Source organism: Sinocyclocheilus rhinocerous, unplaced genomic scaffold, assembly GCF_001515625.1.
Source record: "Sinocyclocheilus rhinocerous isolate Xijiao unplaced genomic scaffold, SAMN03320098_v1.1 scaffold1733, whole genome shotgun sequence".
NCBI classification, from domain to species: Eukaryota; Metazoa; Chordata; class Actinopteri; order Cypriniformes; family Cyprinidae; genus Sinocyclocheilus; species Sinocyclocheilus rhinocerous.
Genome location: NW_015640388.1, coordinates 512687 through 527467, shown reverse-complemented (window position 1 = coordinate 527467; position 14781 = coordinate 512687). Strand labels below are relative to the sequence as shown.

General features: G+C 37.4%; 1 protein-coding gene across 1 annotated transcript in view; it reads left to right on the top strand.

Annotated features, from left to right (window-relative positions):
* LOC107752651 (histone deacetylase complex subunit SAP130-like) overlaps positions 1-13898 on the top strand; it is a 29949-nt gene extending 16051 nt beyond the window's left edge. Inside the window, exons 9-19 of the mRNA XM_016568681.1 lie at positions 3344-3536; positions 3780-3898; positions 3983-4255; positions 4865-5042; positions 5278-5376; positions 7390-7745; positions 10029-10283; positions 11150-11275; positions 11418-11521; positions 11766-11879; positions 12786-13898. Coding sequence (XP_016424167.1) covers positions 3344-3536; positions 3780-3898; positions 3983-4255; positions 4865-5042; positions 5278-5376; positions 7390-7745; positions 10029-10283; positions 11150-11275; positions 11418-11521; positions 11766-11879; positions 12786-12944 — 1976 coding nt within the window. The 3' untranslated portion in view covers positions 12945-13898. The remainder of the gene's footprint in view (positions 1-3343; positions 3537-3779; positions 3899-3982; positions 4256-4864; positions 5043-5277; positions 5377-7389; positions 7746-10028; positions 10284-11149; positions 11276-11417; positions 11522-11765; positions 11880-12785) is intronic.
* The last annotated feature ends 883 nt before the right edge of the window (positions 13899-14781 follow it).

Below are 14781 nucleotides of genomic sequence, written 5' to 3'. Positions count from 1 at the left end.
CTTTTATATGTTTGGTTGACTGTATTTTATTTTGATAATGAACAGACTGCGATGTAAATATGAATTGCTAGTGTAGTGTAGTGATATCGCAAGAACAAGGGGTGGGAACGAGAGAGTGATCGCGAGAGTTAAGAGAGCGATCATTTAATTGAGAGTGTGTTAATAAAGTTGAGATAACAACGATACAGACTTGTTATTGAGACAAACAACACAACAACTAGAATATGTGGTGTGTGTGCACGCGAGGAGCCGACGCGATCGAACAGCTGAAACATAAAAAAACTCAATTTTTGGAGTAAGATATAATCCACAAAAGTGTTTACTTTTATTTTTGCACACTCACAATAAAAACAGAAGATTTGTGCTTTGTAAAATAAAGCAAACAAACAGAATGCACGTTGTCATCCTGTCCTTTCCGTGAACTTGTTTATGGAGCGAACACAATTTTTGGAGTAGGATATAATCCGCAAAGGTGTTTACTTTTATTTTTGCACACTCACAATAAAAACAGAAGATTTGTGCTTTGTAAAATAAAGCAAACAAACAGAATGCACGTTGTCATCCTGTCCTTTCCGTGAACTTGTTTATGGAGCGCCGCGCCACACTTCTGTATTAAATGTGTTAGCTTAATTATTTAAGTCAGATATATTTCGCTTTTGTTTGTGCAGCCCAAAATTAAATAGCTTAATCGACCATCGATAGCTTTAATTGATTGCATCTCTTATCGACAATTAATCGATCATCGATTAATCGTTGACATCCCTAATTTGAACATATTTTATTGGAATGTCCCGGTTGTAATGCAAGTTCAAAACTTTTTTTATGACCTACGCTTACTCGGGCTTGTTTGGTAAGATTTTACCAGAAAAGATTTTAAAGAGAGAGATTTTAAATCTAGTATAATTTTAACTGCTGTATTTTTGTTTGTTTGATTTTAATTTGTGTTTATGTAGCTCTTGTGTTATCCAAACTCCGTTTTTGCTACAAAGATAACCTTTGATGCTGACATGGCAATAAAAATAAATAACTTCTACTACTACAGAAAAACTTGAAGTGTGACCCTTTACTGGCCTTACAGATGGATTGATGGATAGATGGATTGATTTACCTTGTCAAAAAGAGTTCTGTTCACAGCGACTCGTCTCAGTGCATGTCTCTTTAAATGATAATGAGCTACTGCTCACTCCACCCCTCTCTTCCATTAGGCGTGTTGACACAAGAAGTGAGAATTGCTGCCTTGGACTCCATTTATGGCTCAGAGGTGGTCTTATTGAAATAGCTAGCTATCTATGTAGAAACGGCTGCAAATTGTAACCGCTCACTGGATGACACAGTTTCAGACTCAGACAGTGCATAACAAACTGGCTGTGTGTTAAAAAAAAAAAAAAAAAAAGTGAAAATGTAATCCGATGCCCCTTTTAAATGGATTGATAGTTTGTTTGATGGATGGATTTGATTGTTTGTTAGAACTAGGGATGCACTGATACCACTTTTTCCAGAACGAGACCGATACTTTTATTTTTGTACTTGCCGATACCGAGTACCAATACCTCTATTTTCAAAGCATTTGTAATTTTTATACATATTGGGTACAGAAACCAAAAAAAAAAAAGAATCATGTTAAGCTGACTTCATTTAGCAAACAGATATTTCCTGCAGTTACTTTCACACTGAATTATACCTGTTCAAATGTATTGTGCAAGCTTTTGTTATATTTTCACTGCTCATTTTATTGCTCTATGGCAGTAGTTCTCAAACTTTTTACAGCAGCGTACCCCCTGGGGCATTTAACATTCTTCTGCATACCCCCTCTCTTCCACTTAGACCGCAGTCACACCTTTTCTATTAAAGGACAATATTTGCCCCCTTAAATTGATTTACAGGTGCATTTTTTTACCTTTTATAGAGGCAAATATTTTCTATCCTTATTAATTGTATGTCATGTTTTATGTCATATTCTTAACATTCCATTAAGTGTATTATTAATATAATAAATAAAGCAATAAATGATGGCAAATCGAAGTGATACTTGTAGATTTAAAAATAAAACCGCCAAGAGGTGGCGGCAAGTCGCTGTCTTAATGAGCCAGGCGTTGCGTCATTCATTCATTCATTCAGTAACGAAACAAAATGCTGTGGTTATGAATGGGTTATTAATAACTGACTCTAGAAATCGTTCAAAGCCGCAGATTCGTTCACTAATGAAACACTGCTGTATGTTGCTTCGAGACGCACACCAGATGATACGGGTTTCATTGGAACTATTGTTTCGTTGCAAAATAGAACAAACATGACAATATTCTGTTTAAAATGTAGGCTACATTTAAAATGTAAAATGTTCACTTGATATTACCTTTTTTTTGTTGAACATATTCAGCGGGCATCCTATCACATGCACACTGCTTGTGTGGATGCAGTCAGTTTTAACCGCAAAAGATGAGGTAAGCTAATTGGATATCATGTATTTGACCGTTTACGGCACTCCCATTTCCCTGTTTTTACATTAGAAGTGGCATTTTGCTTGTTAGAAAGACATGTTCGGTTTTAATGTTACTTTAAGTTGGGGTAGAATTAAATGAATGCCAAAACTCCGTACCCCCTTTGAGAACCACTGCTCTATGGTACTTCGCCTGTAGAGACGCCTGTAGCCTACACCGCATTTCTCACGGGCTGCTAGTTTCACTTTCGCTTTAAATAAAGTCAGGAATGCTTGACGTTTAAAATAAATGTTGTTTATAGTGAATACCCCTATAATTTTTGTTTGTTTTATATTTACTCTTTGCAACTTTACAGATCTTCTTTATGCACAAAGAGCTTGTAACACTCTAAAGAGAAAGGAAAAAATGAAATCGCATCATATGACCCCTTTAATCCAAATGATGCGTGTGCTAAGTGAGCGAACAGCAATCAAGATCATGCAACACAAGTACACGCTCTCGCGCTCTCTCTCTCTCTCTTTCTACTATAACTACAAATTTTCCAGTGATGTTTGTGAGAAAGGGATATTCGCACGACAAGCTTCCACATCTGTGCCGCCGTGCGCTCAATCCACTCAGCGTGCTTTGCATATCAGCTTGCGCACATCAGCTCTACAGGCATAAATATTGTATGTTTAACATTATATTAATTACATGCATATACTTCAGTTCATACACATCCTTAATCTCTAATAACTCCATTCTGCTCTCTGTTGTTCTGTTGTCAGGGTTTCTTTGTCTGGACTCTGCACTGTTTACACGCTGTGTGGTATCGGCTTTTGGTATCAGAGCATTTTTATGAGTACAAGTACAGAAGTGCAGTATCGGGCCCGATATCACTGTCCCCGGTATCGGTGCTTCCCTAGTTAGAACTGACTCCATTTTTCATTCTTTCTTAATGTTTCTGGCCTCTCCAGCTAAAGTGGTTCCTCAACCGATTGCCCACACTTCCCCACGCATCCAGCCAGAGTACCCAGGAGAAAGGACCAGCCTGATTCCCATCTCAGGCCATCGCTCTTCTCCAAACCCTGTCACCATGGAGGCTCGCGGCGATAACAGGTGAAACTACTCTAAAAACTCTTCTTGTGATGGTTAAGATCTGGCAGTTAATTGTGAGTGAAGTCAGTGGTGTTCAAACCTGCACCTGGAGAACCACTTTTCCAAGTAATCAAGGTCTTCAGGAAAATTCTGCGGGACGTTGGACCTCCAGGAGCAGGATTGGACACCCCTGAATTAATCCAATCAGTGAATTATCAGTGAATTGAAGCTTGTGTCATGTTAACCGTTTGTGTTCTTCTGCAGGCCATCAGTGCCAGTGCAATTTCAGTACTTTCTACCCACATACCCTTCATCCCCGTATCCTCTGACCCACACCTACACCCCCATCACCAGCTCGGTCTCCACCATCCGCCCCTACCCAGGTAAACACAAGACACCAGAACTTCTGTGCTAATATTTAAATGTTTCTTAGACCTTTAACACAGACTCTGTCCTTTATTCCCTAGTAACGGCTCCAGCTCAGAGCTCAGCTCTTCCTGCTCAGGCTGGTGTTGGTGTGGCCACCACTGTGCACTTGAACCCCATGCTGATGGCAGTGGATCGCATCGGCCTGCCATCTGCCCAGATCAGCACTCAGAACATCCAGCCAGCCTCTATGACTGCTCAGGGCATTCAGCCTGCACCAATAGGAGTGCAGGGGCTGCATGCCACTGCACCAATCGGCACCCAGAGCGTACAGCAGGCTCCGCAACAGCCACAATCAGAAGCAAAACCACCAGGTAAGTTTAGCACCCCTTTCAGAGTATATTCAGTAATTGTAAGTGGGGGAAGAAAAATTATATCCAAATTAAAGAATTTTTAGGTTATGTCAATATGGATGACTCGGGGGCCAGCTGAAGGAATTTTTACTTGCTTGCTTACTGTACCCACTACTTTTACTTTTTGTTTATTGTTTTGCTTTTTCTGGAAATGTTACCAATGTAGTGTTATGTAGCTAGTTTTGTCAAAATTGGGGAAAAAAAGACTTGTGATAGTTTTGGAAACATCATTTAAAATCTTAAATCTTAAACTGATCACTGTATGTCATCATTTTTCAGCAAAAGTGTGTTTTCCAGTTATTATTACAGACATCATAAATTAAAAGCATTATTTATATTACTTTATACTTTAACACATTTAATATTTGTATTATTTTTAAATGGAAACCATTTAATGAATAATGTAAATATGATAATATACACTACTGTTCAAATGTTTGGGGTCAGAAAATTTTATTTGTGGAAAAAAATAATGCTTTAATTCAGCAAGCATTAATTAATTTGATTAAATTGATCAAAAAAGACATTAAAGATAAAAAAAAAAAAATAATAATCTGTTTTGTTATACAGGTGTTGTTTTGGCTGAAAGTCCTGCTTTTGTCACTAATCCAATCGGGAGCACTTTTAGTGGCACGCAGCCTGTCACTACGATGGTGCAGACACACCCCCAGGGGGCGGCTACAGGTGCACCCACACTCATCTCCTCCCCTCGACCTAGCATCCTTCGCAAAAAACCTGTGAATGAGGGGTGAGTCAGCTTTCACTCCACAGCCTTTACTATAGTTTCATAGCGTATGTATTTATAGTATGTTAACTACTGAATAGCCAAACTATCCATCATATATAAACAATTTAAGTTTAATTCATTCAGTCTCTCATTACTGATGTCCTGAGAAGTAACCCAGCCTAGTGTGCTTGCATCTTTAAAAACAAATAAGATGTTGCTAAAATAGTGTAAGACCACTTTTGGGGTGTATTTCTAGGGCAGTGCGTAAAAGTCTGATCCCAGCACAGACAAGTGAGCATAACGCTGGCCGAATGGATAGTGGGATAAGGCTCTCGGGATCCCCTCGCCCAGTGGGGTAAGCCCTGCCTGAAAATCCTTCCTTATCCTATTCAAAATAGGACAAAAGACAATGTTCCTAACACAGGGTTCCCACAGTCCTGGATAACTTGTAACTTTCAGGGTTAAAGTGTGATTTCCAGGCCTTAAAACCTCAAGGAAGTGAAGTCGGCATTAAATTAAAATTCATCCTTTTTTCAAGTGCATGTTACCGATCTTATTGTTAATGATTATTCCATGTATATTTTTTATATTTTTCACCTCATAATTTTTAGTCAAAATGTCATAACTGGATCTTCCAGTAAAATGACTCACTCTCTGGTGGTGTGTACAGGACGTCTCTGCTAACATGCATTCGTCTGCCTGCATTTTTGAGTGCAACAGCCCACTCCTCAAAATCCAATGCAGGGTTCCTATGCAGTTTGGAAAAGTATGGAATTTGATTTGAGTAATTTACATACTTTAGAAAAGTATGGAAAAAAAGAAAGCAGTGTATGGAAAATATTTGCATTTCCAGACATTTGCCCCTATTTAGTTTTCTATAATAGAAAATTATAAATTTAATGAAAATACATTTATCATACAAGAAGTGTTTTTTCTTGGCTGCTGTTTATTGATTCTTTAGTGACTGTCAAATATGACTGAATGAATTCAAGGTGCACTTTTTCATTATGCAAAAATACAGATTATATTGCAGGTTTTTTCTCAGGATATCCTTAGCACCATATTACAGAGCCTCTAAAAGGACCTTTGCAAAAATAAAAAATATACAATATACGAGAAACCATTAAACTTAGCATATAGGACAATCCACACTGATCCATCTATTAGAGGTACTACCCTAAGCCAAATTATGAGCAAGTAGATCTCTATTAAAGGGTTAGTTCACCCAAAAATGAAAATTAGCCCATAAATTACTCACCCTCAAGTCATCCTAGGTGTATATGACTTTCTTCTTTCAGACGAATCCAGTCGGAGTTATATTAAAAATGGTCTTTGATCTTTCAAGCTGTTTCATGGCACTCAGCGGGTGTTGCATGCATCTGTCTAAAAGCAGTTAAATAAAATGCGCCCATCCATTAAAAAAAAAGTCTCACACTGCTCCGGGGGGTGAACAAAGGCTTTCTGTTGCGAATCGATGCGTTTTTGTAAGAAAAATATCCATATTCAAAACGTAATAATCACTTTAATGTAGCTTGCGCTTACTGTTGTACACGGAAGCAGTTCCGGGCAGATTACGTATAAGGTCAGTTTTGTGCATGCGCCGCTCAGAAGTGACGCACGCTCATATACACTTAGGATGACTTGAGGGTGAGTAATTTATGGGCTGATTTTCATTTTTGGGTGAACTAACCCTTTAATTCATGTGCATCCATGCTCTCATATTATTCATAGTAAGATGGCAGTGACACACAAAGGAAATGGGTTATAGTATATAAAACTAGAAAATGTGATGCGTAAGCGAGCAAAATATTCCCGTGCGTATGTGATTTGTTTCTCGAGGGCATGAAAAACTGTGTTCATGCAAAAATCATTATGTATGTATGCAAGATAATCATTGAAAAAAAACCTGAGAAAATAACAATATTAACAGATGACTGTACTACATACCAAAAATAAAGCTGAAAATAATGCTGTACGAACCATTTATGTTAAATATGGTCTGAAAATCTAGTGAGAGAAATTTAAGTCTGGAAAAGTATGGAATTATGAAATGGAAAATGTGTAGGAACCCTGCCTATGCAAAATCCAAACTGTAGAAAATGTCCACCCTAACTTTCACTATTTCCACTTCATTGTGTCCAAGGATATGAAAAAGCCATGGAAATTTCTTCCTAGTTATGTTCAGTTCTGCAGTATTTAATCTGCTAGAAAATTGGGTGTGATCACTGTAAAATGATTTTTAAAATTCCTGCTGGAAAAATCAAATGTGGGAACCCTGTTAACAGTGTTTGCATGCATGTGATCTGATTGTCTAAAACTGGTTTTATGCATGCAGATCTGAATGTGGTTCTGCTTTTTCTGTAATCAGAGTGAAGCCCAAATCTGATGTTCATGTTGCTATGGCGTCCCCAGTCATGGCAACCGTGGAGTCTCTTCCGAGTCACGGAGGTGAGCAGCAGCCGCTGTGCACTCCTGCTCAGCATCATTCACAGGCCATTCCCACCGTTCTGGCTCCACCAGCTCCGACACCTCCCTCTCAGCCCACTGCCGTTCTTTCAGCCCTGCCGGCAGCCATGGCTGTCACTCCCCCTGTGCCTGCCTCCATGGCCAATGCAGTGGCTTCTCCCACTCAGCCAGCTGCCACCAGCACTGCTGCCCTGAGCTCCACCCTTCCAGAGGTTAAAGTGAAACAGGAAACTGAGCCAATGGATACTTCACAAGCAGGTAGGTGTGCTTGTGAAAACAGGAGTCCACATATTCCTATACAGCCATAACAGCTATAAACACTTGACCTTATGATATTGGTTATTTAACCATGCTCATTGCTTCGAGGATGAAAAACTCTAATTCAAGGATGGATACTCCATTTACTGTATGTCCATCAAACAAAATGACGTACCTGATGATTTTGGAATAAATTGCTTCAAATGCAGTTTTACATAGTTTATCGTTGTCATCAGAAATCAGAAAACACAAGCTTTTGTATCAGGTTATGGTGAAACCCTAAATGTAAAGGTAAAATATAAGAACATAGTGAAATTATTAAAAACTGATTCACACTGGAGTTTTTTTTTTTTTTTTTTCAAATAAAACCAAATATTCCACATATAAGAGAAGTCGATGAATGCAAAAGTATCTTGGATGAAGCCCATTTGCATTTAGTAAACAGATGTTTACTCCAGCTGTAGATAAATATTTACGGAGGAAATAAACCTGAGAAGCATATTGCATATAAAATTTAGGGGTGCGCCGATCCGATATTCAGGATCGGTATCGCTCCTATACTGGGATGCTATTGGAAACTTTTCATGCGAAAGTCAAAGTGACGTTAGCACTAGTGCATTGAATTGTCATTTGAATTATTATATTATTGTACTTGTCATGAACTGATGCGTGTTTGATGTAGGGGTGCGCCGATCCGATATTCAGTATCGGTATCGCTCCGATACTGGCATTTTCTGCTGGATCGGGGTATCAGTCAGACGAGACCGATCCAAATCCGATATAGTGCGTATACCATTCTGTGTTTTTGTTAAGCCCCACGAAAGGCACAAAAACATTATAAAGCACCATAAAGTTTCTGTGCACTATATTTCAAGTGTTCTGAGACCGTTCCATAGTATAATGTGAGGTACAGATGAGTATTTAAGTCATTAAATTCAAGTTCTCGTAAACCCTTCTCTCCGCTGCGGCTGTCAGTCATCCTCCATTCAGCATTCAAGCTGCGCGTCGCGTTCAGTTACGACAGTCAAGACGACGAAACTCTCAAGGATGATACAATGTTCCTATTATTATACTTGATATATTTACTTGTTTTTCATGAATGTATGTTACAATACAAAGAGCAATGTGTAACATTTTACCAGATTACACCTATTTACTTTTATTTTTTCCCCCACTAAATGTTTTTTTTCTCTAAATGTTTAGATTTTATAAAATCAAAGGCTCAATAAACTAACGCACAGATTTAATACACTACGCATCAGTATCTTTGAACTTTTCAAAGAAGCGCTTCGTGCCGCTCTGTATTGGAGCTTTTCATGCTATAATACTTTTGCGCAATGAAAGATTGTTAATAGCCTTTCTTGTTCTGTCTTATCTATCATATGTTGCTGCCTCATTACTGTGCTATAATGTAAAAGAAATGTATTTAATTTATTGCATATATTTATATATAATTATATTTACTTGTTTTTCATGAATGTATATTACAATACAAAGAGCAATGTGTAACATTTTACCAGATAATACCTATTTACTTTTATTTTTTCCCCCACTAAATGTTTTTTTCTCTAAATGTTTAGATTTTATAAAATTATTGTGAACTCATCATTTTTGTAGAGTAACGTTGGTAACACTTTATATGAAGCCCGTATTTATAATACATTATAAGGGTATATACACAAAAGAGTGATGATCAGGTCAACACACACTGAGGTATAGAAATTAAATTAAAAAACTGTGCTGGTATCGTATCGGTATTGTCCGATACTCAGAACTTTTGGTATTGGATCGGGATCGGTTCTGAAAAAATGGTATCGTGCCACCCCTAATAAAATTCTATGTAATCACCTAAATTGGATCTAGTGTTAGTTTTGGAACAAGTCTTATCCAGTGCTTGCATTTTTTGATATCACTTGCTTATTCCGGGAAAGAAACAAATGAAACTCAACAACAAGCCACTCTGGACACTATTCGAATTACATGTGCCATGTTAACATCTTTTTTTTTTTTGCCATAGGAGTTTGCTATAAAAGGTGGTTTGTATGTATCTGACAGCTTTAAAGCTAGACAGACAAAATGGTAGATAGCAATAATAAGGCTTGTCAGATCAGCACTTTGATTAGCTATTTGAGCTGTCAGTTATTTATCAGAATAAGGTCAATTCTGCATCCAGTTCAAGCAATGTATTATCACATGGGCTGTTTTAAAATATCTTTGATAAGATACGATTTTAAGGCTGGAGTTTGGGTACTCCATATATTTATGAGTTCTATTTTTTTCCAGTGCCCTTAGCTCCTTTTTCGACGGGTCCGGCTCCATCCCTCTCCTCTCAGGCCTCCACCCTGGCCATATCTTCCCAACCCGGAGACCTCCTACCCGGGGCCTCTCCAAGAAAGAAACCCCGCAAACAGCAGCATGTGATCTCCACTGAGGAGACGGAGATGGTGGAGACCAACAGCACAGACGAAGAGAGAGCTAGCAGCCGAGCTCCAGGAAACAGACCTGAAAGACATGAGTCTCCACCTAGGGAATATGTTGGTGAGATTATCCATGGATATATACCTTTTGGAAATCATAAAAAAAAAATTTATAGATCCAGTCTGCACCACGTAAACGTCAGAAAATCTAAATAGCTGATTATGTAAAATTCCACTAAACAGTTAATCCTTTCTGATAAATGAAACAAACTTGATCGTTAAAAAAAAAAAATAGACGTTATTGATCACACCAATGTAAGTAATTGTGATTGATTGCACCAAATGAATGTGAAAACAATATAAAGACAGTATTATAAATGTTTAATGACTTTTTTCACATACTATGAATGAATGCCATTATCACTGATACTGATGCCTCCATTAAATTGATTTTTTTTTACAGAACATTAAAAACATAATAGCAAATTTTAATTTAAGTGAACATGAAAACAATATTCACATAAATTCATAATAAATTATAATAAATATACATACAAGTGCGAAACAAGAAAAAAAAGCAGCAGCCACAGAGCAGCATAGGATACAGAAAGAAAAGAGCTGGCAGTACCCATCAGTAAGATTTTTTAAATATCATTTCTACTGTGCACTGTGTCTTTCCTATGGAAATTGTAGTGAGAGGGGTAATTCTCAACATGCCATTAGGTCGTAAATGTATCTGGTCTAGCAAAGGTGTCGTGGTTGCCATGGGGACCAGGAGGGGCCTGGTGTCGTTGCAGACATCCTGGCACCCAGTTTATTGGGTGAGGGGACTGTGACGATTTGTTAATCTAATGAATAACTGATTTGTTAAATCAAATGAAAAATTGTGTGTTTGATTGGTCCAGACGCTACAGCAGTGTGAATTTGTAATACCCCCCAAAATGGGTGAACACTTGTTCAATTGTGACATTGATTGTATTAATGTAGATGAGGACGGTGTTCGTTACGTACCAGTCCGCCCCAGACCGCCCCTCACTCTGTTGCGCCAATACCGTAACCCATGGAAGGCTGCCTATCACCACTTCCAGAGGTACTGTGACATCAAAGTCAAAGGTAAGTACTTTCTGAACATTGTCTGCTTTCTCTTTTTTTTTTTTTTTTTGGTGCACTGTTGTTTTCTTGTTCTTTTTTTAATATGATTATAGTACTGAATATGGTCATATGAGTCAAAATCATCTCACTACTGTCTCCTCAGAGGAGAAGAAAGGCAGCCTTCAGGACATGGCCAATCAGAGAGGAGTAGCATGTCGAGCTCAGGGCTGGAAAGTGCACCTGTGTGCTGCACAGCTGCTACAGCTGGTGGGTTCTGCAGCTGATGGAGTCATTTCCACCAGAAATCTCTACACTGGCTTAATTAGAGTTTCACTGTGTTATATACTGTATATATATAATATATACAGTATATTATATATATATATATATACAGTATATATTATATATATACTGTATATATATTATATATTATGCTAACAGCCTGTTATTGAGGCGGTTAATGCTGCATATAGGTAACATTTAAATTAATTCCTTTCTTGTTTGATCACAGACTAACTTGGAGCATGACGTGTACAGCCGGCTGACCACCCTGCAGGAAGGCCTCATCCCAAAGAAGAGAGCTGGAGCTGACGAGGATCTGCACCGCATCAATGAGCTCATACAAGTTAGTATCTCAAGATTACCAACCCACCATGGAAACTCCAATAAACAGGCTCTGAATGCCCAAAACCACCTTGAAAGAGAAATACTGAATAATGATACAGCACCTAAAATGTACACTTTCTCCTATATATTAAAAAACTTTTAACCTGAAAACGAAATGCAACAGAACATAAGGGGCTCTTTAAATTGAAAATATGAAAATAAAACAAGCGTTGTGTTTATTTTTTTCTAATTCTGTTCAGTACTTTGTCTTTCTTTGGGGTTATTTCATCCAAAATGAAAATAAAAAAAGTCATCATTTACTCACCTGGTGTTGTTCTAACTATTATATAATTATATAATGCGAGTGAATGGTGACCAGCATCAGTCTTTTAAAAAAGATGCAAAAGTATCAAAGAATTGTCCCATGCAACATGTGTCGTATATATTTCAATTGTTCTGGGGGTATAGGTAGGGTGAAAGTAAACTGAGGCACCAATAGTGTCTCGTGTATGATGCAGTTGTGTACAAGAAAGCCAACAGCCAAGGTCAGGATTTTTATTAAATAATAAATTAAATTATGTTTGTTATTTACAAAACCCTATCATATACCTCCAGATCACTGGCCATTCTGTGATACTTCTGCATATTTTTTTCTGATGCTGGTTGCTATTCATTGTCAATATATGGAGTAGCGCTAGCATTAATTTTTTTTTTTTTTTATCCTTTTGTGGTACAAAAAAAGAATGAAGGGTGTACGGCATTGAAACAACACCAGAGTGAGGAAATAATATCGAAATTTTCTTTCCCTTTAACAACAATCATGAATTGGATGCAAATTAGACCTATACATGTAACGACTGGCCCAAAAACCATAGCACAACTTTACTGGAAATACATTCATGACCTTTTGACCTACTCTGTTCAGGGCAATATGCAGCGCTGCAAGCTTGTGATGGATCAGGTGACTGAAGCTCGCGACACCATGATGAAAGTACTGGACCATAAGGACAGAGTCCTGAAGCTGCTCAACAAGAATGGAACTCCCAAGAACAGCTCCAAGTTAAAGCGCAAGGAGCGGGCATAGATGCCACTCCATGGTGTTAATCTTTGTCCTTCAGCAGAGTCGAACACAGGAATGCTCTTCAAAAGCTGGACCTGTTATGGTTTATCAGGTTGCTGTGCACAATCATCTACTTTCTTTTACAGTCTCGAAAAGAGAGAGAGAGAGAGACTGTTGTAAACCATTGAACTGTTTTTATAGGAACTGCTGCTTACTGTGGACTGTTAAACTGTCCATTGGGTATGAGGCAGCCTGGTTAACCAATGGTTTTTGTTTGTCCCCTAAAGAAATTCTTTAAGTATTTCATTTTAAAAGAAACATGTTGTCTTCTTTTTTTTTTTTTTTAGTTGTAGAGGCGATGCTTTTGCTGTAATGGACTTTAAAGATCAGAAAGGTCATGTTTGCTAGATGTAACTCCTGTATCTAGTTTGATTCACACCGAGTACAGAATGCACACACGCACATGCTCGCAGAGTGTGCTAGCTTTCCATGTTTTGGTACCTTGTAACATGGGTGAAACTGGGTTGTTGTTTTTTTTTTGTTAAATACAAACGTTGAAGTTAATCTCTCCCAGATTAGTCAGAAATTCCACTATGAAAATATGTGGTAATAGACTCGTTCTAACCAGATATAATGCCCTCTAACCCTTCCAGTTTTTTTCATCACTGTAAACATTCAAGCGCTATAGTGACTGATGGTCGTACAAAGTGTGTACTTGAAAGAATCAGTATAATTATGTGAATTTATATTATAAGAATGTGTGTAATGTTTTATGTTTCACTGTAAGAAAATTGTTCTTAATGGAAGTGATGTGGTTTTCACTGTTTTTTTTTTTGTGCTGTTTTACAGATATGTTGTTCTGGGTTTGAATAATAATTTAGCTATTTTGTAAGTTTTTTTTTTTTCTTCATTCTTACATTCTTTTATTTTTCCATGTGTAACTATTATGTGCTATTGCAGTAAAACTGGATACATTTACAAAGAATCTTGTTTAGTAAGTACATTTGGTACTAAATACACCTCACAAGACTTCGCTAGTGAAAGCTGCGGTGCATTATTTACATTTGCTTATGCTTTTATCCAGAGCGACTTGTGTTGCTTTCAAAGTACATTTTATCAGTTCTTGCTTTCCCTGAGAATCAACCCATCACCTTGGCATTGTTAGCGCCATGCTCTACTATTTGAGCAACAGGATGTTGTTGGGGATCTATCTTTTTTCTTTTCTTCAACGGAACCGATGAAAAATCAGATACGCAGCAGGAAATCTAGTCTGCTCTTTCACTAGTAGTACTCTGTAAACTCCTTTCATTATTGTTAGAACAGTTTCCACATTGTTAGAAACCATGTTTCTAATAATGTGAAGATGGTAGTAAAATGTCCACCATTTTCATCATTCAGAATTTACTAAGTAGTCTTTATGATTTACACTAAACCAAGCTAGTAAAGGGTGTTTGCAGACAGATTTGATGTTTCAAACTAGCTTAAAAATAGTCTTATTTTAATTTTCTGGTAGGTAAAATTAGTATTTCTTACGATGTGTAACGAATTAATGACCATGATGTGAAAAAAAAGACAGTAAGCATTCCTGCATTGATTGTGTCTAACAATTTTATCTCACCTTGTTTCTACTTGTAGATTAAGGTCAAATATGTTTTCATTTGATAAGGATATACATTTTATAAAATCTATGTAAGGTTTATTCTTTTTATTCTTTATACTGTACATGGTTTATTCTCTTGACTCTGTTGAGCGAACCTGTTCTATAAACTGCCTGTGACCTAAAAACACCACACCACGTAAACTCTAATTATTGTGAGTTCTTGCAATGAAGTTTGGTATTGTCTGATGGAAATATGACTTT